The sequence below is a fragment of the Microtus pennsylvanicus genome, chromosome 14 (assembly GCF_037038515.1).
Source record: "Microtus pennsylvanicus isolate mMicPen1 chromosome 14, mMicPen1.hap1, whole genome shotgun sequence".
Classification (NCBI taxonomy): domain Eukaryota; kingdom Metazoa; phylum Chordata; class Mammalia; order Rodentia; family Cricetidae; genus Microtus; species Microtus pennsylvanicus.
This window is the reverse complement of record NC_134592.1, coordinates 53,898,446-53,923,506: the sequence shown is the minus strand read 5'-3', so window position 1 is coordinate 53,923,506 and position 25,061 is coordinate 53,898,446. Positions and strand designations below refer to the sequence as shown.

Below are 25,061 nucleotides of genomic sequence, written 5' to 3'. Positions count from 1 at the left end.
AATTGTGCACTATATGTGTGCAGGGCCCATGGAGACCAGAAGAGAGTGTTGGATTTCCTGGAACTGTGGTTACAGACAGTTATGAATTGTGGGTGCTGGGAATTGAACCTGCGTCCTTTGGAATAGCAGCCCAGTGCCCTTAACTGTTAAGCCATCCCTCTAGCTCATAATTGCTTAAATTTAAGTTACTGACATCCTTAATTTTATTTGTAAGTGAAAAAAAAACTGTAAGAATCCCTACCAGGATCTTCCTAGTGAACAATGTGAAAGACTAGCTACACTAGTTAATTTTAAAGATGATATATAGAATCTTATAGGAATGGTTCAAATACTGATAGGATCATGTGTTCATTTTGTGATTGAACTTGTCTATTATGATTTATCCTTCTCTTTCTTTCTCCTTGTAGAATTACAAACTAGCTATTACAGATTTAACTATAGCTGTCAACATGGACAAGAACAGTTACACAGCATTTTATAATAGAGCACTGTGTTACACCAAGATAAATGAACATGAGATGGTAAGTAACCATTTTATTAAACGAGAGATTTAAAGCATTTGAGAAGCAATGTGCATACAATGGCTTTTTGACTTAAACAAGCAATCAATAAAGAATATTTCATAAGCAACATATTAAAGCATTTGTAAACATACTTAAAACACCCATATTTTCTTCTTATCTCTGCTTTACTCTTGGAAAATAATTCCTATGGAAATACACACATAAAACTTGAGAAACCACAGAGAATCATTTCAAAATAATATTGATTTCTCTCCCAGTGCTAAATTATCTAGTGTAGTTTCAGAACTGTCAATTTGTTTTTATAATGCCTATACAAATATTTAAGTGGCTATATAAATTAAGATAATTACATAAGTATAATTTGAGTAAATGTTTTACTGATATACTGCTTTACAAAATTTTATAAGTGATCACTAGCAATGCTGTTTTACAACGTGGACCCAAGCTAGAGCAATTCATGGAGGTGTTTGTTATAGAATTCTGAGCCTTTACATGCGGTGAGGAGTGTAGAGACATGTGTTCCACCTGCAGGGACTGTTGACAGGGACTTGCCCACGTGTTGTAAAGGTTGCTGCAGCAACCGTATTTCTCTGTCAAACTCTTTTATATTTTCTCATCTTGCTCTGAGTGCCTCATCCTTTGTCAGTGTGGTTGATTTCAGTGAGAATCAGCTCAGCGTGATCACCCACCTGCAGGTCCTTTGTATTCTGCTCCTCGCTCTTGCTTCTTCTCTGTGTCTACTGATTGCTCCCTCCTTCCTCGTTTCTGACCCTTCTATAGCAGCAGCGTGTTCTTTTAGAAGACTCAACATTCCCACCGTTCCCAGTGGACACACTCCTCAGTCTGTAAGACTCAGCTAAGCCGCTTACTGCTGCTAGAGATTTGGAAGTCACAAGGAAGACAAAGGTTGAGAAACCTCTGTCCAGCAGGAGAACGCAACATTCCTGACAGCTAGCCCAGCAAGTTTGTAAACAAACGAATTATTTTCCACGAAGCAATTGCTAAAGGAGGTCTCTGAAGGATCATTTAGCAGGGACCTACAAAGCAGGTGTCTTTGAGGTCTTTTCCTTACATCCCCATCAGCCTGAAGGGAAGCTCACACCAAATTCAACGAACTGGGCAAGGAAGGAACTCCCATGTGTTATCTCAGTCGTGTGGAAAAGCCAATTCTTGGTTAATGAAGAACATGCAAGCCAATCTGAATAAATGAGACCAAAATAGAGTTGCAAAATAGTGGTGATTGTCCAGGCCCCAGGCCCCCAGAGCATTTCATCTGCTCATTTTACAGACAGGGAAAATGAAGAAGGGAGAGGCCCCAGAACTTACCCAAGTCCCACAGGGAGTCAGAAACCCACGCTGGCATTCGGGCATTTGTTTCTGGGTTCACAGTTCCTCGGGAGCTTTTTAGGGCCATTTGACTCTGGGCTGGATGTTGTGTCATTGCCAAGTGTCAACACCTCCCCTTGGCCCACCTTCCCCTGCTCTGCAGCACTCCTTCCCTCACTGGGCTGGCATGCGCAAGCATTCTTTATAGGTAGAGTTGCCTAAAATCTAAGCATGGTGAATTTTTTTTTTGTTTGAAATTTTTATAACTCAGAAGTAGTCACTGTTTGACATTTTCAAGCACAAATGCTTAAACAATAGCAAAAGCAAAATATGTATGATTGAAATACAAAGCTGAAGAAGTATAATGAAATTTAACCAACTAAAATCTCTACAGACAGTTTTCTCTTTCTTTTTTTAAATTTGCTGTCTTTTACCCCCTCTGAGAAGTTACAAGAGTATTTTCAGGTTCTCGTGTCCCTAAACAAGGATTTGGGATGCTGCACATGTAGATCGAAGAAGGAAAAGAATGGGTTTATTAAGGGGATTAAAGACACTACTAATCCTGGCAGTGGGTCAAGGCTAGAGAAAGGCCTAACGCAGTGGATTGGAGGAGCAGTACTGTGAACACATTTTTTTTTTCTTTTAAAATGCTCTGCTATGTTGGCCTTGGGAACGTGTGATAAGGGATTTCTAGACTGGTTTCATTCTTTATTTTTGTTATCATTTTTGAAATTGTATGAGTTTTGCCTTCATGTATATCTATGCACCATGTGCATGCAGTACCCACAAGAGACCAGGAGAGCTGGATCTCTTGAGACTAGAGTTACAGTGGTGAACTATCAGGTGGAGATGGAAATCAAACCAGGGTTCTCCGGAAGAGCGGCCAGCGCTTTTAATCACCAAGACATCTTTCTGGCAACCAGACAAGCTAGTTGATTCAGAAGGTCTAAAATAGATTCCAGTGGTATCTTCTATATGCAAATTTTGACCTCATGCTCTTGAAGTATTTACAAGTGAACTCTAAAATGTATTAAAATGTTAATATTTCAGTTTTGTAACTTAGAAAACCTACTTCAAGTTAAGTAACTTTTCTTAAACTCAGAATCTAGTAATAGCAACCAGTGATACAAATTCAGAGCAGGCTGTGGCTCTCACTCTCTTAACCAAGACTTTCAGGTTAGACAATCAGGGAAATGCCTGTCATTTCAGAATGTAGAGATTCAAGGCAGAAGGATCATGAGTTCAAGGCTGGTGTGGGCTCCAAAGGAAGTTCTGATCAGGTAGAGTTACATGACATGACACTACCCATCTCACGGATCAATAAAACAAAAGGAAAACCAAAACAGAAAGCACCTTTGGTGTCCCCACCTCCACCACCCTCCCTGAGATTCCATGAACTCTTAGAATCTTTTCTCATGTTCAGCTGCTGGATGGATCTCAAGTGCATCTATAGACTCTGCACTCAGTGAGTCCATGAGTCAGACAAGGCGCAATGAACAGCAGGCAGTTCTTCAAGCATCGCTACATATTTTAATAAGCCTAGCAATATGTATATTTATATCACAGAATACATACAGGATCTCTGTACAGTCTCTTTAGACATACGTGCCAGGAAACAGAGAAGGACAAATGAGCAGAAAGTTAAATTTTGTTTATTTCCCTTTTCAGTTAGCTGATACTTTAGTCATACAAGAATTGATCCTTGTTTGATGTGTCTCTTCTGAACAAAATATTCACTACAAATAACTTAGAAGAACTCACTCCTTGGTACTTAGTGCGGAGGAGACATCACTGAAGCTTTGCCACTTCAGTCAGTGGAGAAATATAAGGAAAAGCGATTTCTTCCTGGCAGATTCACTCTTTGAGCTCAGATAGCTCTCTTTAAAAACAACGAGAAGGCTCTCAACAAACTTCAAACTTCCCTATTTCCCTCTTCAGTCTTATTGTGATCCCTTTTCCTTGTGGTTTCTTCATTTGAAAAATTTGTGACTTATTCACTTACTAAATGCCTGTTATGCGAAGGCAGGATACTTGTCACTAGGTTTACAGCGCTGAAAAGATTACATACTTGCCTCCTGCAGTTTAGTCTCTAGTGGGGAAGGCAATAATATTATAAAAAGTATTTAAATTTCAAACAGTACTCTCCACTTTGTCTCATATGAATGTGATATTTGGGGAGTGTATCTGGTGTGTGTATGTCGGGGGGTGGGGAGGGAGGCAGTGGTGAGTCCCTTCCTTCCAAACTGTGCAATGCACAGGAGCATACATGGGCGGCAAAGAGATGGCCTGTGAACTACAAGCACGGTGAGCACTTATTTAAAAACAGCACTAGTCATAATAATATGGTTAAAAGGACTCTTCAAATCGAGCACGGACTCATGGCCATTCCAGAATCGATTCTGAGATCCCACTCCGAGTAGAAGCATATTTGTCTCAGGACAATGGAATAAGCGGGGCTCTAAAGAATAGCACCATGGCTCTAAGTGATTGTTTTACTTGTAGGCTTTGAGAGATTATGGAATTGTGCTGCTTCTTGACTCGGGAGAAGGGATAGCATTAAATACCTATATTAACCGTGGACTCATCTACACCCAACTAAAGCAGTACGGCTTTGCACTAGAGGTGAGCCTTCTTGTGGATATGGGGAAATGACCTACTTGATTTCACACATCCTCAAAAATCTGGTATTTAGTGCTACAGCATAGCAGTATTAATTAACGAGTATTAGTAAAAATTTACTGAAATATGTGGAATAACTAATAGAGCTTTTAATAAAACCTAAGCACTTTCCCCTTCATTTTAAATACAGCTGAGTGGTTAATGTGTTAATATTTTTAAATTAAGGATATTATCTCCCAAAAGAAGTACATGGAAAATTCAATTGTCTGATGAGATTGTTTGTACATTTTTAAATCTGTTCTCCAATGTTCTTTCTCACTCACAGTTTTTCTTCTGTTGAAATTTGTCAAAATAAATCTGTTTCAAACAGGGTGGGACATAGTTGTGTAGAATGGGCTACTAGCCCTTCAAGTCTTTAAGAACAGGCCTTCAGGTCTGGAACTTATGGAAGCATATTGGAAAGAAACAGGCAATTTTTATTGCATTATAGAATAAACATAATTTGTAATTCTCATTTTTAGCATTTATTATGACTTGTCAGTAATTAAAATTTAGAAACAAGGCAAAGGTGGAATATGCACTGGCAGTTATGTGATGGCCATTTCATGTATTTGTTGCATCTATATAACCTTATATGATGAAATATTTCCTTGCTACATTCCAGCTTTGACAGTGGTGCAAAATTTATACTTTTAACTTAGAGATAAGGACATGAATATTCGAAAGAGTTTAAATAAGATCTTCGAAGTAATAAATACTAAAGCAGGATCTGAACTCAGATCCAAGTAGATTATAAATGCCATGGTCTTTCAGGCAAGGCAATTTTAATGTTTGGGGAGTCAAGAGAGAATTACTCTTAACTCTCCTCTTCATCCACCCCACACTGAACCCATTAGCAAGTCTAGTTTATTCTGTCACTGAAATAAATTTTGAATTTTATCAGCTCCAATTGCTGTTTGCTTCTGAACCAGGAAATCCTGGGTGAGATTTGAATCAGATCTCAGAGCAGAATTTTGTGTCTCCTGGGCTGCTGAAACAGCTTCCTCTTGGCCATGGTGCCTCACACTGACCCTTGCATGTACATTTTCCGTATGGCAGCCAAACAGACAACTTGAAAGCATAAAGTAGGTGAAGTGATTCCTCCACTCCAAACCTGCAGTGACTCATCCTGCAGTGATAAAACCTGAATTTCTGACCGTTAAACCCAAGTCCTACTTGATGTGACTGATGCTCACTTCCAGAAGACTCTATGGTCAGTCTTTTTTTCCTACACTGGAACCATTCTACTTTGGCCTTTTGCTAATCTCTGGTAAGGCCCAGTTGCCTTCCTGCTCTGGGATGATGCATAAGCTGTTGTTCCTATACACATGACATAGTTGTTGCTCTAGGTCCTTCTTTAATCCAAATTTCTGATTGAATGTCATCTTTCAATCAAAAATAAAGTGAATGTTGAAATAGGCTATTAAAAATATTAAAAGACCTCAAAATAAATTTGGAAATGGAGAAACACATACTGAAGAGACCAGCAGAAAACAGGCAATAAAATATTAGACTCAAATTCAATAATGTCAATAGTTATATTAAATAGAAATGGTCAAAAGATACAAAATAAAATAATGGAATGTCAGATGGGAGTTTTGAAAAATATTTAGTATATTCTGAGTGTGAGAAATACACTTCAAGGATAATGAAATGGATAGAGATGCACAATAAAATATAAAGAAGCCATATAGTGATCTTTTGTATAAAAGAAACAAGTCACTAAGAACTTGCTAGCTGTCTTCAACTCTTTAAAGATCCCAAAAGGATATAATAGTACTTAAGTAAAGAGGAAGTGCATTGTAAGCAGCTTCCAAAGTTTTATAATTGACAGAGACATTTTGCCACCTGGACAGTCACCCAAAATTCTTCTGTAGTGTTGGGGCATCCATTTTTAGCCTACAGGCCCATAGTATCTGGCAACTTTTTCATGAAGCAGGAAGTTTTAAGATCTGTTGTAGTAGCTGCTCATGCAAAGTCAGCTAGGGTTCCTGGACGAGGGAGCTTCAAGGCCAAACAAAAGTCAGATAAAAAACAGAAGACAGGATAGAATTAGGAGGTCTGTCTGTTCATGCTGAAGCAGCCAAACAGCCCAGAGTTTATTTCAGAGCTTGCATATATACAAAAGTAGAACAAAGCACTGCACAGCACAGATGGTCAGTTAGTTTCTAACTACAAGACCATTTCTGTCTTGAGTGAGCAGCCTCCTCTCCAACATGTGCTTGCTGTTCTGAGGCAGCCTCACTTTCTATCTTATGTTTATGAGGTTTGTCGTCAGCAATATACTGTCTACTAGATACAGTGTTCTTTTCTCACAGGCTAAACAAGAAGATTCTCATAGTCCTCAAGGTTATAGGAAAAGTGTAGCAGGCAAGCTTGAACTCAAGTTAGAAATGACCAGATGGAAACAGTCACATGTGGGCTCCCACAATCTGTTCCGCCTATATTGGCAGTTTGTCAGTTGCTTTCTTCTGTGTCCTCCAGAATGTCTTGCAGACTCTTTCATGAAACAGGAACCCCGAAGGACTATGCCCCCCTTAGGCAAGTTCAGCAATCATTTCTATGGGTCTTGCACATCCAGTTCACACAGTATATCATCAGGCAGTCCAGGCAAAAATAGCTTCCCGACCAAATGGCTAGCAAACTCCATAAGGAGACTCTTCAATGCCCATCCTCTCTTGAATTAATTGGTGCTGCGAAGGGAAGACATATATCACCCCTGAAAAATGCCCAAGTTCTCAAAGCATTTCAAATGCCATATTCTGCAGGGACTTTGGGACTTTGCAGCCTCAAAGTCCCAAAGATCATCCAACTGAAATATATCTCCATATATCTGGAAAACCCAACCAGCATGACCATCAGCTTGACCATTACAGATGCCTATCTATTAATCTGTATTTCTTAATTATACATTTTTAAATGAACTGTAAAAACACAACATGTTAAACAACATCAGAAATATATATACCTTAAATCTGTGTCAATAGACCAAAATTCACACCAATACAAAGCATTCATTTCTGTGTTATATCCCCCTCTTCCTTCCCTTTGGAAATTGACTGTGGCCATTAGCCACATAAAATCAAACCCTATAAAAGAAAACAAACATCTGTAAACAATCATTTGGGAAATTTGGGCATGTTTTCTCCAAAGTGCTTACTGCTTTTTGTTGGGTAAAATTTTTGGGGGGTTCATGGATACCTTTCTGGGGGTCTTGTTCCTTAAAACCTCATTAGGCTGGAAGGAATACACAGGTTCTAAACTTCTGTGGAACAAAATCAGAACCTCTTTTCCAAAGAAACATATTCTTAGACCCAAATTTTGAAGTCAAGATACCTTTATGTTGGTTTAATTTAGCAGCCTCCAGAATCAAATGTCTCTCTGCAGTTAAAAAATTCAAAGATAACACAATAATGTACATAATCCAGACTCTCTGTGTATATTCCATCTTTATGTGGCTTATTTTTCTTTACTCCTTTAATCTATGACTGTCTGTACTCTGTCTCTTTAAAGACTTTGTTTTATTTTTAAAGCTATTTACTTCTTTTTATAACTGTCTTTATTCTTTTCTTCTCTCTATCCCAAACCTATGTACATTTTTAAAGCACATTGTGACTCATTAAGAGGCTTATTTTTGTCTGAATCTGTCTTATTGTGTATCTGAAATCCTTTTCTGACCAGGTGCACTTTTTTTTAAATTGCTAAGCAGGCATGACTAGGACCAACTCCGTGGGCCTGCCTGTTTGTTCCATCCAATCCAACATGGTAGGGTCATGTTCACTGCCTCTTGAGCCATGCTTACCACCCTGGTTCCAGGGACACAGTGGGTCTATGTCACCATTAAGTAATTTGTAACACACTGCTCACAAACTCCATTTAACTGTAGGACTTCCCAAAAGAGCAAGAGTTTGTTATGCCAGCATGAACCAGGAAGCCGGATCTTAAAGAAGTTGTGCCAATTCTTTTGCCACAAGCACTGAGTCAGGAAGACTTCTCTTAAAGGCTATGCCTCTTCTTGCTGCTAGCAAACAGAGTCTATTTGGAAAAAAATGTGGCTACCAAGAAGCTATGCTTCTTTTGTACCAGGATTCCTTCCCAAGCGCTCTCAGTTTTTATGTGCATGTAGTTGCCTCACATTGGTGTTCCACGTTGGTGTTTTGTAAAGGGAGACTTCTCTTTCATTCCTGGCTCCCAGACTGAATTATCACACTGAAACTATATTAATTACAACACTGTCGGCCAATGACTCTAGCATATTTCTAGCTAGTTCTTAAACTAACCCATTTCTGTTAATAAGTGTATCAGCAGGCATCTGTCTCCTTTGGCAACTACATGTTTTCTTGACTCCGCCTACTTTCTCTCTATGTATCTTTTCCAATCTGACTATATTCTGACTGGCCATAAGCCAAAGCAACTTTATTCATTAACCAATAAAAGCAACACATATATAGAAGGCTATCCCACTTCACCATTTTCTCTCATAGGGACCCCAAGCTTTCAATTTGACCTTACTCCCCAATCTTTTACCCCTAGAAGTAACAGAAAATCCATTCTACTTCTTGAGACAAGCAGACTCTCCCTCTAATAACAACCAGAGAAAATCTGTGTGACAAGAAGGGGAGGAAAACAATTAGTTAAGGTGGTGTCTCTCTAGTTAAGCAGTTCTGGATGCTCACTTTGGAAGGCTTTTCTCCTCATCATAGCAATCAGTAAAAACAGTCATATGCAGTCCCTACATATGCATATTCTATATCAGTATGAAGATGATGCTTGCTTTATAGGTATTATATGACTACAAGTTCAAATTTGGTTCTTATTTTCTTTCATGCTGAAATATTTCTGTAAGAGGTGATTGCAAGCCATAGACAATATTTTTCATGTTCTGGTCCATTTTGGCAGGCTCTCTTGCTCTGTGGCTCAGCCTGTTCCCCAGGGCCGTTCAAATTCATTCCTGCCTACTTTCCAAATTTCGCATCCTAAGGTTAGAGTTTCTGTTTCTCCACTTCAGGAGGGTTTCTGGATCCTTAAACAGGAATCATAGACCTCCTTCCAGAAGTGTGGGTTCCAGAAGTAGATTCAGACTTGACCAGTCCATGTACAGTGCTCCCTTCTTACTGCTTACAAGCCTGGCACCCAGTTGTCCAACTGCGTCATGTCATCCCAAAGGGTCTTTCCAGGGGAATTTCCTTTTCTGTCTGAGAAGGGACATTTCCAGTGGCATAGACAATAAGAGGAAGTAAATGAGATACTTTATTACATACCCCAGGGCAGCACCACAGGAAAAGTCCCTGTTCTTAAGGCAGATGCAAGAAACACAGACTGGGAATGTTAATAACGATTGGCACTCCTTGCTCCATCCATTCTCATTCAACGAGATTCTACGAAGAAAACAAAGTTTTAGCAAGATGTCTATTTTAATGCTTTAGGTGATGCATACTTATGTGTAGTTAGTGAGTTTTAAGAAAAATCCATGACAAATTAACAAAATTTTATGAAACTGTTTCAGGATTTTAAACAAGCTGCGCTAATAAGCGAGACTAACGTGAGCCTTTTTCAAGCAACCGCCATGTGCCACTACAGGTATGGAGTGCCGTCGTTTTCAAAGGGGAAGCAAACAGCGGGAATCATCAGATGTATCCAGTTAGAGCCCCATACAGAAGATAGAAGGGAGGGGTGGAGGCAAATGAATGGGGCTGGGTATATCAAGCATTCTTCCATAGATACGAGGACCCTATCAGTAGCAACCTTGTACCTTCTAAGAGACTGACTTGAACCAAATCAGCAATTAAATATTTATATCACGCACTGAAGATGTCTGTTTGATTCAAGCTTATACACAAAAATGTTGATTAAATGTATGCATAGCTGGAAATATCTAGATATAAAATAATTTGTTCAGAAAGTCCATTTCCTAGGAAAGAGGATGACTTTAAAATATTCTTAAGAAAAAATTTGCACCAATAAGAGATATTTATATATCTAAAACTACTAAAAAAATCCAAGAAAATGTCTAGAAAATGCATTAAAACCTACAAATATATAATATTTAAGAGTAACTCTTTCTGAGATTTCTATAGAATCACATTATAGACAAGGACAGTTAGAAATAGCAACAGTGACACACAACCTTCAGAACAACTGCACAGATTTTAATATGGGCACAGTGTTATTGTTTAGTAGTAGTTTATACTATTACTTTTGGTAAGAGAAAGAATAGCAGTTAGTTGAAGGAGTAAATTGTGATAATTCGAGAAGTCTTGTCTCAAAAAAAATAAACAATGACAAAAAAATCACAATGATTCGTAAATTATAGAGGTATGTCTGTACAAATACAGAGTTTAAATGGCTAGAAGAGAGTTTGAATTAGTTGGGAAACTGGCATTCTAATTTTTCTTTTTAGGAAGTAGATATACAGCTACATTTCCCCCATGAGAAGTAAAGCTTTTATTGTAGGAAAAAAGTAATACTGTAGTTGTAAATTCTGTAGATGCCTTCGGGCTAAAACCTGGTCTCAGACCTTTCATTATCCACAGTCATACCTTTGTCTATTGTGATGCGCCGATATTTGTGCGATCCATCTCTTTAAGAATGTGTCATTCTTAAGAAGAAATGGAATGGTGACTGATGTGTTTACTTTGGTGGATGTGTGTAGACCAAAATGCCTGAGATCATGGCATCTGTCAGCATTTGAAACATCCCTCAGCTTCTCTAGGCCTCGTTTCTATTTACCAGCTATTAGAGTTGGTCAGTGTCTGGCAGTGTTGAACTCACATCTTTATGAAATATGATCTTGGGGTACAACAGCCAGGATCCCTAAAGCTGATACTGCTCTGTAGTTCCAGCAGCTCTCTGGGGTCTCCACTCTTCTCTAATAAAAGTGGAATTTAAATCAACCACAAAGCTCCGGCAGCTCAGGTTTCAATTCTGTGTGTATTGGGTTTTTACACTTTTACTGGACTTTAACAACAGGGAATATTTAGTGATTATGTATTCTTTAGAAAAATTATTTTGGCAACATACTTATACTATGGAAGAATGACTTGCGACTATCGAACTTACTTCTGACATTTTTGGGGTAGGAAAAAGATTTTTTTTTTAACTTTGGAAATTTTATAAAAATAATAAACCTTTAAAATCTAGGGCTTTGGTCTTCGATTGTAGGGTGCTGACTTTTGAAGCATCCTTTGTGTGTTTCTAGCTCTCACTCTTGTGGCTTCCAAGAGACAACATTCCTTAGGCTGAATATCCAACTTATTGACCAATTTATTCACGAACAGTGTTATGCTAATGTGAACTTTTAGATCTCAATGAGAAAGTCATCTTTGTATTTTAAAAAATAGTATCTTATTTTTTAAGATACCACAACACATTTGTTATACTTTTTTGATATTTTCATAAGCTATTTTTAAGTCTTTAACTCTGCAAACCACATTCTCCAGTGTTTGGGGGTATTAGTGATTTGTTAGAACAACTCAGAAGGACGTTTCTGGCCACATCTGTGATTACTGTAAACTCAGTGAGTCTGTGTCCATGACTCAGAGCGGACACTGTAAACTGGAGCTCCCCAAGAGTGATCACGTGACTCTGAGATTCACCTTAAAACATTTATTTTCAGGAAAACTTTTAGTGTACTTTGTATACGCGACAGCCAATATTCAATGAAAATCCACCTGAAGCAATGTAGATATTCTGCCAGATCTTCTTGCTGGATAACTGCCATGCTAGGTAGAATGCAGTGGCAGACCTGTCTCCAGGGAAATGAAAGTGTTCTTCCTACAGGGCATCTTGTTAATTTCCTCCTTGTCTATTGGTATAGGAGGCAGGGAGACCCTGTCTTCAGCTCTGCCACCTGGTGTGACTGTGGCTTTCAGTCAGGGATAATTTTAAGGCACTTGTCAGGTGACGTTAGAAAGTCCACTTCTTCTCTTAGGTTGTTTACTCAGTTGACTGGACTAAGTGCACATCAGTTACCGTTGGTAATGGATAGAGACAAACTCCCCTCACCATATGTAACTTGTATTACAGAGTAGTGGGCTTTGATTCACTGTCTGATTTACTGCTTATGCCTTTGTAATAATAAGCTATACAAAAGAAAATATTGTTTTATTATAACCCCTGTAGCAAAGTTTTAAATTCCCTGATGGGTGAGAAGAGCAGGGGGTATGATGCAAGCCAAATGCTCAATAACTTATAGCAAATATATGACAATGGAAAAATACAGAAGACACAGACCATGTAGACACATGTTATAAGTAAATACTTTATCTATTGGTGGAAATATTGACTATAAGAAAACCTATCAACAAATGCATTTTGCACAGAACTCCTGTGCCATCTTTATTCTTGGTAAACAGGGTTAGTCCCTACCAGAACTGCTGATGTAATTCACCAAGATGACACCTGGAGAGGCACTGTGACCTTACAGCCGAATGATCTAGCCTACCTTAACTAGTGGCAGTTACTGAGAGAGCAATGCACTTTCACCGTAAACTGCCTGAGAGATGATCCTGTGATTTCTGAGCAACCACACACAGAATAAACCCCAAAGTTAATATCTGACCCACGAAAGCCATTGTTTTAACCCTTGCCTGTCTGGTACATCCAAAGCCACATGTTCTTACTACTTCAGTATTGATCCTAATGTGACCTTCTCGATGGCACTCAACGTACACCTTTGGATGGTGTTTGGTCAAAGCAAAAACAAACAAACAACAACAATAAAAACCACAAATACAGAAGCATGAGGAATTTTTCTCTAAGATTTATAATTTTTATTTATACGTATGTGTGTGTGCCTATACAAGTGTATGTGCACCACATGTGTGCAGGGTGCCCAAGGAGTCCAGAGAGTATCAGATCTCTGGAACATTATGGACAAGCATTGAAAAAATACTTGCAAACAATATGCGAGGCTGTTGTTTTCATTGATGTCCTCAGTGAAATGGGGTGTGCCTTAAAAAGAAAAGAAATACTAAATACATATAAACTTATATTTTATGTATGCTATGAGTCAGTCAATTATGGGATAAATTCTATAGGAGGCATGATTAAACAAGTTTGTTTTCATGTGAGAATCATGAAGTGTACTTATTTAAACTATTATAGTTATGGCATCTCTAGGCAATATAAGCTTCTATGATTATCATTGTATATATGGTCCTCTGTAGGTTGAAGCAATGAGATGGATTGAGACTGTAATTTACATAGCATATGTTGTCAATATCAGTGCGTGTTTTCTGTGTTGGTAACTCATCATTGTTAAAGCAAAGTTTAGAACTGCCGTTTAGAAATCTATATTTTTGAAAAAAATAGAATTCTAGAATAGCATTCCACATTGTGCTGTGAAAATGGGTTTTAATTTTTATATTTATTTATTTATTTTGTGTGATCATACAAACATGCGGATATTAGATAGCTATGTCTTTCTACCATGCGGGTTATTGAGATCAAACTCAGGTCATCAGGTTTGGCAGCAAGTGTCTTTACCCATTGAGCCATCTTTTGGTCCTTGAAAATGATTTTTATTTCTTGTCTTCTCCTCACCAAAATCTCCAGAGATTCTTCTAGACTTCCTTAGATCATATAGACTTAGGTATTTCTTATGATTGATGATAAAAAATAAAAGGCTTTCTATAATAGTTTAATACAAATCCTTTTGATAAAGTCATGTGCAGAAAACATCGACTAGGTTACTAGCAGACATCATTTTACCAGAAGGCATCACGTTTTCTTCCTTTCTTTTCCCCACAGAATTAAAGAGTTTGAAGGTGCTGTTGACTTCTTCACGAGGGCTATTAAAATTAACACATGTTTTCTGGATGCTTATATTGGACGGGGGAATACTTACATGGAGTTTGGACAAGATGAGGCACTTAAACAAGCACAGAAGGACTTCCTGAAAGCACTGCATATTGACCCATCATGTTTAAAGGCGAGGATTAGTCTATGCTATAATTTGCAGGTAAAATATAACAGCATTTTCAGCGTCGAGAACATTATTTGGACAGGAGAAAGAGATATTTGGCTTTTTGTTGGTGATGTGACCAGATGTTCTTTCTCAGGCTATGGACATTTAGTTTTCCTTTACTGCATTATGGAGGGTAGCAGTCGGGAGCAAGGACTCAACTGAATACAGAGAATGTACTTAGAGGAACCTGAGCGGAGCTGAGACTTACACAAAATGCTGCAAGAGATGGGACTGGTTGTTATCATGACAAATGCCCAGGAACATGTTAGAGAAAAATGATCGCCTTCCTACAGTTAAACCTAAAATTCTCATTCTAATCACAATACAAGCAATTCACAGTCCATTTAAGGAATGGATTGGATGACTTTAAAAATAGGGCTGACTGGCAGCCAAGGCAATATGCTCACACAATTCACAGCTGAGCACCCATGACATGGATGAGGAGTGGCTCTCGGCCTCCAGAGACAGTCTTCTATAAGAACGTAGTTTCTTTTGGATAGGTGAACTCATTTGGAGAGAGAGGCACTGTTCTGTGCATGGGGTAATGATTTGATCATAATTGTGATAAATGTAACAAAAACAAAATAAAAAAACAATCCCTAAAGAGGTTTTAGTACAAAATAAGCCCAACTAAGGGGTAAGAGAAGTTACTGATAAATTAGCATTTATGTTGAGGTGTAAAAGATTAGTATTTGGTAGGGAAGGGATTAGGGCTAGGATTTAGTCTTGAGACAAGGGGAACAACCCTTGAGGACACACTGTAAGAAGAGGCAGAAGCTTCACATGAGGGGAAAGTGGTGGGTAGAAGGATATTTGTGATGATAGTAGAGAATTAAATAGGAGCTGGAATAAAAGCTTTGAAGTCTAGTTAAAATAGGAATATCACCGATCAGAGTCATGCCATCAAATGTGTATTTTATGAAAATTCCACTGGGTAAGTAACCAAAAAGGGCATTGAAAAGCACATTGGTATGGAAGAGTGAATCAAGAAAGGGAAAAGCTTATGGAGGAGTGTTAGGGCCAACCAAGTGCTGCCCAGAGAAAGAGTGACAGCCTGTTCTACAGATACAGGTAGAGCCTTTACTGTTTGCCTAAAACTGGGGCTGACATTGAGCACAGCAGACATCAAAACAACTGATAACTTAAATCCTCTCATAGGTGGTTTGCGGCTTAATATTCTGATGGTACAACCTCAGTTTGCCTACTTTTGCTTATTAGATACACTTGTGATAACTTGCAGATTTCCAGGCACTTGACTCAGAGAGTTTGCTCATTGGAAATTGGGATCCAGTCCTCTGTGTAGTTATATTTCTTTATAGCTTTATGTGAGATTCACTGTGCCCAGGTTGGTTAGAATGTGCCAGTCTCTGAGACTCTGGCAGGTTGAGTATTTGAGCCTGTGAGAGAAAGAACAGAAGTTGGACCATCGTGAATTAATTAACTCCCTGCCTTCCTGTGGGAAGGTGTTTAGTTGCCAGCTGGCCTGCTCTGCAAAACACTCTGACATCTTTCTAGAACCAGTGCCTCTCTCCTGACCTTTTTTTCTCTTTTCTCCAGTTGGCACTAAGGTTGTTAGAAGCAGATGCTTGGTAGACTTACAAGCATCTTCTGTAGAGTTTAAAAAGTGTTCCTAAAATTCAACAATTTATTTTCACTATTACTATTATTTATGTAACACATACTAATTTTGCTTTGTGCATTATGTGTATATTATAGATATCTGGAAATATCTATTATCTGTATATCTATCTATCTATCTATCTATCTATCTATCTATCTATCTATCTATCATCTATCTACAAACATAGACAGACAGACAGACACACACACACCATGCACACACACTTACTTGAGACAAGGTCTCACTATGCTGACCAGGCTGGTCTCAAACCCACAGATATGTGTTTACTGCCTCCTGAGTGCTGGGTTCAAGGATGTATGCCATCACTTTCAACTGTTGTGGATGCCAATGTAAGTTTTTTGATACCCAACAGAAGTATGGGTGTTACATAGTAGCTATGACTTTAACTTGTCTAAGGTTGGTATAGTAGATGACTATAAAATTAAATTTATTTGAACATAATTTGGTCATAAATATTTAAAGGCAAATATTTCATTAAGGATGCTCGTTTTGTAGCCTGTGGTCTTATTTTTATTTAAAATATTTTAGCTTTAGTACCATATAATATATACATCACCAAAAATTATAATGAGTGAGATCAGAAACATTTGCCATGTTATAGATTGTTTCTCGCTTCATGAAATTGAATAACTATTTTAGGCCCAAGGAAAATTCCAGAAAGCTTGGAATCACTTTACAATTGCCATAGAAGCTGAACCAAAGAGCTATCTAGCCTATGAAGGACGAGCTGTCATTTGTCTTCAAATGAGTAATAGTTTCGCTGCAATGCAGGATATTAACGCTGCCATCAAGGTAAAAATCTAGATTGATGATAGTATTATTAGCATATATTCAAACCATCAATGAATAAGGCTAAGTTACTTGTTCTCTGTTACCTATTTCAGGTAGAGAAATAATGTTTTGTTTCCCCAGAGTTCTGCCTAGAGTAAAGAGTTACTATGGTGTGCTTATTTTGCAGTCTAAATGCATTTAAAATTTAAAATCAAAATTATTAATAAGCACTAATTCATTTTAGCAAATACAGCTTGTGTGTTTCATAGGACATTAATATTATTTTGCAATATGAAATGAATTCAGAATGGAACAGTGATGTCCCAAGTGTGAAGCAATTGGAGAACAATACAGATGTTCGGCTTCTTCCTATTACGAAGGAACAGCCTTCTCATGCGTTGCATTCTCTTCCAGATTTTAGTTTTGTTTCTATAATTTTGAAATATTTAGGGGTAATATAAGGGGTAAGAAGGGAAAGGACTTAAAGATAATTGTCTCAACATAGGAGAGTGGAGCATGTTAACTGCTCAATTTAATATCTTCTCTCATTTAAGAGATTCAAAGGTAAATGTCCCCCATGTCTACTCCTTGGAAAGAACTTGAGTAAAGCTCTCAGATTCTTTGTTTTATGCAATCATTCAATAAAACATTGACATGAAACCAATCTCTTCCAAGTCCTTTCTGATGATATCTGCTCTAATTGGGTTGTATGTACCCGTACTGTAACAGCCCCTGTTCCCACAAGTGGATTTCATCACCTTCATTTCACAGACATGAAATTGGAGATTCATGCTATTCCCAGATGCCAAATCCTCCTACGATTGTGTTGCAGATGAATACTACAGCAGAATTCTTGACAAATCGTGGTGTGATTCACGAGTTTATGGGTCAACAGCAGAACGCAATGACAGACTATCAGGCAGCAATTTCTCTGGACCCCAAGTACTCGTTGGCTTACTTCAATGCTGGGAATATCTACCTTCATCACCGGCAGTTTTCTCAGGCAATGTGCATTTTCCTTAGCATCTTCTGTTGGCGTTAATGACTTCTTTAATGTTGTCATGCTTTTCACAATTTGTGTTCTTCTTTGCCATTTTGTGTCTAATGAATTTACTTATCACTTACTGATTTATACTATGATAATTTGTTGATGCTCTATTTTCCGAGTGTTGTTTTGTCAGAACACTACATATTTTCGGTTTTTATTTTTAAAAACTGAGTATGATACAAATAATGTGAAATTTATAATCTTAACCACTTTGAAATTCATGGTAAATGTATGCCGTCGTGCATTCTATAATTTTGCACTTGCAATTTGAATTTCCCCTCTTGATTGGGAATATCAGTTGGGAAGATAATCAGGTGAAAGTATTTTTATATTTTCTATGATTTATGTATACATAAAATATATTTTACTCTGTGTTGTGTTCCCTTTTGAGTATTTTCATTTTTCTGATTTATAGCAAGCTCTATACTTTTATTCTAGTGGCAATAAAACTACCTCTATGACCCTTAGTTATTATTTATTTACTTTCTCTACCATGAGCAAAAATTACGATTGTATTTCCTTCTCATTAACACAGTAGCTCGAATCTACAATCTTCAACTTTGTTTTTGCTTCTTTCTTTTTTTTGAGACAGTCTTCCTGCATAGCCCAGATTAGTGTCTACTTTGTGATCGTCCTGATTCTCCCTCCAGAGAGAACAGTGCTGGGATGATTATAGGTGCATGTGACCACGCAGCCTGCAATCTTTGAAAAGGGGGGGGGGGAGCCCTTTCCCCCATACCCACTTCAGCTTCCTCCTCAATTTCCCTACTGATTGCCACAGAAATATCTTTTTTTCTGTTTATTTTTATATTACTTTTTATTTTTAAAACAATCTTATTTTACATACCAATCCCTGTTCCCTCCCCTCCCCTCTTCTTGCTCCCCCTACCTTCTCCCTATTCCCATCCTCTATTCACTTCTCAGAGAGGGTGGGGCCTCCTATGGAGAGTCAAAAAAAGTCTGTTACATCACTTGAGTCTAGACCAAGACCCTTCCCCAAGTATCTAGGCTGAGTAAGGTATCCTCCATAGGGAATGAGCTTCAAAGAGCCAGTTCATGCACTAGGGATAAATCCTGGTTCAATTGCTAGTGGCCCCACAAACTGCCAAAGCCACACAACTGTCACCCACATCCACAGGCCTAGTTTGGTCTTATGCAGCTTTCCCATCTGTCAGTCTGGTATCAGCGAGTTCCTCCTTGCTCGGTTAAAGTCTTTCTGTGGATGTCCCCATCACGGTCTTTGTCCCTTTGCTCATAATATTACTCCTCCATCTCTATGACTGGACTCAAGAGTTTGGCCCAGTGCTTAGCTATGGATCTCTACATCGGCTTTCAACAGTTACTGGGTAAAGTTCTATAATGACAATTAAGTAGTCATCAATCTGAATACAGAGGAAGGACATTTAAGTACCCTCTCCACTATTGTTTGTTTTTCCAGCTGGGGTCATCTTTGTGAATTTCTGGGACTTTCTCTAGTGCCTGGTTTCTTGCTAACCCCATAATGGCTATGTCTTTCAAGCTATTGCTTTCCTTGTTCTCCCTCTCTGTATTTTATCCAACTCAACCTTCATGATCCTTCATGTTTTCCTCTCCACTCCCCTTTTCCCCTCCCCATTTTCTACCACCCTCCCCCATTGCTTCCAGTTTACCAAGGAGATCTTGTCTACTTCCCATTTCTAGGGGATCCATGTATGTCCCTTTTGGGGTTATCCTTGTTTCCTGTCTTCTCTGGAGTTGTGGACTGTAGGATGGTTATCCTTTGCTTTATGTTTAATACCCACGTGTGAGTGAATACAAACTGTGTTTGTCTTCCTGGGTCTGGGTTACCTTACTAAGCATTTTTTTTTTGCTCCACCCAAATTTGCCTACAAATTTCAAGATGTCATTGTTTTACCACTGAGTGGTACTGCATTGTATAAACATTTTCTTTATCTGTTCTTCAGTTGAGGGGCATCTAGGTTGTTTCTAGGTTCTGGCTATTATGAATAATGCTACTATGAACATAGCTGAGCAAATATCCTTGTTTTATGAGTGTGCATCTTTTGGGTATATGCCCTAGAGTGGTATTGCTGGTTCTTGAGGCATTAAGCAATTTTCTGATCAACTGCCATACTGATTTCCAAAGTGGCTGTACAAGTTTGAACTCCCACCAGCCATGGATGAGTGTTCCCCTTACTCCACATCGTCTCCAGCATAAGCTTTCATGGGTGCTTTTGATCTTAGCCATGCTGACAGGTGTAAAATGGTATCTCAGAGCTGTTATTATTTCCATTTCTCCAATAGCTAAGGATGTTGAGCAGTTTCTTAAGTGCCTTTTGGCAATTAGAGATTCCTCTGTTGAGAATTCTCTGTTTAGATCTGTACCCCATTTTTAAATTGGATTATTTGATATTTTGAAATGTAGTTTCTTGAGTTCTTTGTATATTTTGGAGTTCAGCCCTCTGTCAGATGTGGGGTTGGTGACTATTTTTTCCCATCTTATGGGTTGCTGTTTTGTCTTATTGACTGTGTCCTTTGCCTTACAAAAGCTTTTCAGTTTCAGGAGGTCCCATTTATTAATTGTTGATCTCAGTGTCAGTGCTACTGGTGTTATATTTAGGAAGTGGTCTCCTGTGCCAATGCGTTCAAGGCTACTTTTCACTGTCTATTCTATGAAGTTCATTGTGGAGGTCCTTGATTCATTTGGACTTGAGTTTTGTGCAGGAGAATCTCTCTCTCTCTCTCTCTCTCTCTCTCTCTGTGTGTGTGTGTGTGTGTAAGGATAATGAAGGAGGTACCTGATCCCTGATGCTTCTTTTCATTTGGCTTCCAAGCTTCCATGAGGAAAGCAGCCTCATGTCCCCACCATGATGCACTGTGTAAACACAAATTCCTGAAGGGTCAGGAATCAGGGTTTGGGAACCTCATAAACAGTCAGTCCCAACCAGATACTTTCTCTATTTTGACTCTTTTGAATGTTATTTCACATTTACAGAAAACTGACTAGAACATGGCCAAAAAATGACTGCTCTTTGGACTGGAGAGGGAGGGGGAGGGGAAATGGGGGGAGGGAGGGGGAAATGGGAGGAGGGGAGGAGGTGAAAATTTTTAATAATAATAATAAAAAAAACCCACTACCAACAACAACAACAAATGGTGGCAACTTTTATTTTACTTCTCATTTTCCTTACAATCCCTTCTGTATTGGGGATGAAATGCTCTCTCTGCTTTCTTAGAAAACTGTTGGGCTTAATATTAAATTAAAGTAAGAGGACTTCAGGTTTCATGATATCTGTTAATTAAAATATATTAAAATGCTCATTATCCTTACATTTTATAGGCCAGTGACTACTTTTCAAAGGCTTTGGAATTTAATCCAGAAAATGAGTATGCTCTCATGAATCGCGCTGTTACGAACATAGTATTGAAGAAATATGAAGAAGCAGAAAAAGATTTTTCATGTGCGGTTGATCTCTGTCCCCACTGGGCTGCATTGTATTTTAACAGAGCCAGTTTCCATTTCTGCTTAAAGCAATATGAACTAGCTGAACAAGACCTTAGCATAGGTAGGTGTGTTTTGTAACCATGTTGACGCTGACAAGATGGTAGCAATTAGTGTGCCTGTTTTCAGACTCCAAAAGAAGAACGGCATCAAGCCTTTTTGTTTATATAGAATTGATGTGTGTAGCATCACGTTCTTAATGTGACCAATACAGATTCCTTTGTGTAAGATCTGAAGACATTGGTAAGCTAAGTTTAGAATTATTAGGAAACCACATGCAAACGATGCTAGTCTTCCAGAGAAAGGCAATCTACTGTGATTTCCTGCATTTGTCTTCTTAGAAATATCAGGTGTTTCTAATTTAACTGCATCGTTATAGTTGAAGAAAAACACTTAAAATGAGCATGAAAAGAGATTTCTGCCAACATATCTAGACTTTTCGTCTTCTTTTGCAGCCCTGTCTTTGAAGCCCAATGACGCTGCCATGTATAATCTCAGATCACAAGTTCGTGGCAAAATAGGACTGATAGAGGAAGCTATGAGCGACTATAACAGAGCCCTCGATCTGCAAGAATGTCCCCCAGCTATGTGATTACACAGTCTTTTGTGTTTTCTGTACTAGGTTAAGTACATTTTCTTCCTGAAACTGAAATATATTTGTTGTTTAGAAATGCCACCATTGTTATTGTATTTATTATACTCATTAAGTGATTATTCTTTTTAACCACTTAATGTATATTAAGAAACTTTATATTAGCCGGGGTGGTGGTGCCACATGCCTTTAATCCCAGCACTTGGGAGACAGAGGCAGGCGGATCTCAGTGAGTTTGAGGCCAGTCTGGTCTATAAAGCAAGTTCCAGGACAGGCTCCAAAGCTATGGAGAAACCCTGTCTCAAAAAAAAAAAAAAAAAGAAAGGAAGGAAGAAAGAAAGAAAGAAAGAGAAAGAAATAAAACTGTTTATATTACACATTAACCGCAAAATTTTTACATGATTTCAGACATGAGCTGTCTGTCATGTAGCCTTGTTCACATCAGTGAAGCAAAAAGAAATGACTCTGGTTCACCTCGATAGATGATGTTTTTCACAAGATCTTAAAAAGGAATATTAATGCCTAAATTATTTTCTGAAATAGTAGAATGATAGAAGAAAGTCCCCATGTTTTCAGTGCCTATTAAACATATTCAACAGTTCCCAGCTTGAAAAGAGTAGTTATTAGGTGATGGGTATTTTAAAAGGCTGGTGTCTCGTACATCTCCTCTCTCCCCTTTAAATGCTGTGATGCTAGACTAGAGTCTGCCTGGTCCTGTGCTCTTCCAGCACATAAACAGGTTTTTTTTTCTATGTGCTGTTTGCTTCCAAGAATAGCAGCTACAAGAATCTTGAGCATTCCATTCCTTGAGATAATCCATTCTTTCTCTCATTCATATTTCATAAACATACAAATAAATATGTATAAAAATCTGTGTATAGTTATAATTAATGCTTCATAGCACTCAGTGAACAAAATTGAAACTTTTGATTATCTTTTTTTTTTCAGAAAAGGTCACACACAGTTTTTGTGGTCCAATAAACCTCTCCGCCAATGCAATAATCCAAGTCAAACCAAATTAGAGAAAGCCCAGGTTTAATGAATACTTGTACGCACCCTGGTGGCCTTCCAGTCCCTCAGAGAGGAAATGGAAAAGGAAGACAGGAAAACCACGTGGCTTTATTGGGATGGCCAACCAAACTCTTTGGGTATAGAGGCGCCGGGAGCTGGGGTGATGCTTCCAAACATCATGTGGTCTAGGTTGGCTTTGAGTGCAGAGTTATCCTGCTCCAGTCTCTCAAGTGCTAGGGCTTCCAGCATGGGCCACCATGCCTGCTTACAGTTTCTTTATGGGATGTTTCCGAGGGACCTTAGGATGAAGCAGAGAGTCCTAGATTTACTTCACTTCCAGTGATCAAGGCTTCCTGATTCCTAATTTACTCAGATTTGCCTCACTCAGTTTCTTTCTTGATGTTTTACTCCCCTAATATGCCACCAGCACTTGAGAGGACTGCTAATTGGCTAGGATTTAGAAACACCTAAAGGAAAATAGTCTGATTGTGCCGATCAGGGAGTTTCCAGAGAAGTGTCATTAAGTTGGGAAGACCCACCCTGAGTGAGAGTGGCACTGTCCTGGGCTGGGGTCTCGTACTGAGTTGCAAATGGAACGCCACTATTCATCCCTCTCTCTGCTTCCTAACTGCAGACACAATGTGACCAGCTGTCTCTGGGTCCTAGTCACGGAGCCGCATGGTGGGTGAGAGCTGCACGATGGAGCAGCTAGTCCCACAAGGAGCCACAGAAACAGATAAGCACACACCATGCAGGGAAAGTGGCTATTTATTTAGTGGGTTATGGAAGGGAAGGGGACGGGGGTCAGGGGAGAGGGGAAAGGGCAGAGAGAGAGAGAGAGAGAGAGAGAGAGAGAGAGAGAGAGAGAGAGAGAGAGGTGGGGGGGAGGTGAAGAGGAGCCACGGCAGCAGCAGCCTCTTTGGGAGAGAGACTGAAAGGAAGAACATGGGCTTTACACTGTTGACATTCAAAGAAGATCTACAGCCAATCCTTCCTATTCAAAACACAAAACAGAAGGAAAACTCCTAAATTTATTCTACAAGAGCCATTATCACTGTAATACCAAAAACAAAGATTCAACAAATAAAGGAAACTACAGGCCAATATCTCTGATGAACATAGACTCAATAATACTTAAAAAATTCTTGCAACCAGAATATAGACATTTATGAAAAAGATTATATACTGTGACTACATTGGCTTTATCCCTGAAATTCAGATAAGGTTCAGGATACACAAACCAAGAAATGTGATAAGCCTCATAATGGACTCAAAGACAAAATAATATGACCATCTCTACAGATGCAGAAAAAGCCTTTGATAAAAAAAATACTCTCAAATGAAGCACTAGAGGGAGTATAGCTCAGCAGAACAAAAGTTGCATATGAGAACCCCACAGTCAGCATCACCCTAAATGGAGAAAAGCTTGACGCAATTACACTGAAGTCAGGAACTTGACAGGGACGTCCATCATGCCCACTTCTTTTCAATGTTATACTCTAAATACTAGCTGGAAAAATAAGCTAAGAGAATGAGGTTGAAGGGATACAGATGGGGGGAAAACGTCAAATTATTTCTATTTTCAAATGCTATTACAGAAAACTTCTAGAAAATATAAAATTCAACAACATGACAGGATACAGAAGTACCTTGCACAAATCAATAGTTCTTCTATATGCCAGCCATAAGCATACACAGGAGAACATGGATGCACTTCCTTTCCCAATAGCTGCAACTGAAATTTTATGAATACACCTAAATAAAGAACTAAAGGTCTTCTACGACGAGAACTCTAAATTCTGAAGAAAGAGAAGAACATTGGAAAATGGAAAGACATCCCATTAACATGTAGAGTTAACATAAGAAAACGACCATTTTACCAAAAGTTATTTACAGATTTAGTGAAATACCAATCAAAATCCTCATCTAATTCTTTGTAAAATAGAAAAAATAAAAGCTAAACAAAATGACAACTAAAACTACTCTAAAATTTATATGGAACCACAAAAGACGTGGACAACCAAAACAATCCTGAGCAAAA

General features: G+C 38.5%; 1 protein-coding gene across 2 annotated transcripts in view; it reads left to right on the top strand.

Moving 5' to 3' along the window:
- The window catches only part of Ttc6 (tetratricopeptide repeat domain 6), a 140,635-nt gene extending 118,597 nt beyond the window's left edge, over positions 1-22,038 (top strand). For both annotated transcript variants that reach the window (XM_075947685.1, XM_075947686.1), the window contains 8 exons: positions 408-521; positions 4,353-4,472; positions 10,015-10,088; positions 14,259-14,469; positions 16,757-16,909; positions 17,721-17,891; positions 21,256-21,481; positions 21,873-22,038. In XM_075947685.1, the coding sequence (XP_075803800.1) occupies positions 408-521; positions 4,353-4,472; positions 10,015-10,088; positions 14,259-14,469; positions 16,757-16,909; positions 17,721-17,891; positions 21,256-21,481; positions 21,873-22,009 (1,206 nt within the window). In that variant the 3' untranslated portion in view covers positions 22,010-22,038. The remainder of the gene's footprint in view (positions 1-407; positions 522-4,352; positions 4,473-10,014; positions 10,089-14,258; positions 14,470-16,756; positions 16,910-17,720; positions 17,892-21,255; positions 21,482-21,872) is intronic.
- Positions 22,039-25,061: the final 3,023 nt, after the last annotated feature.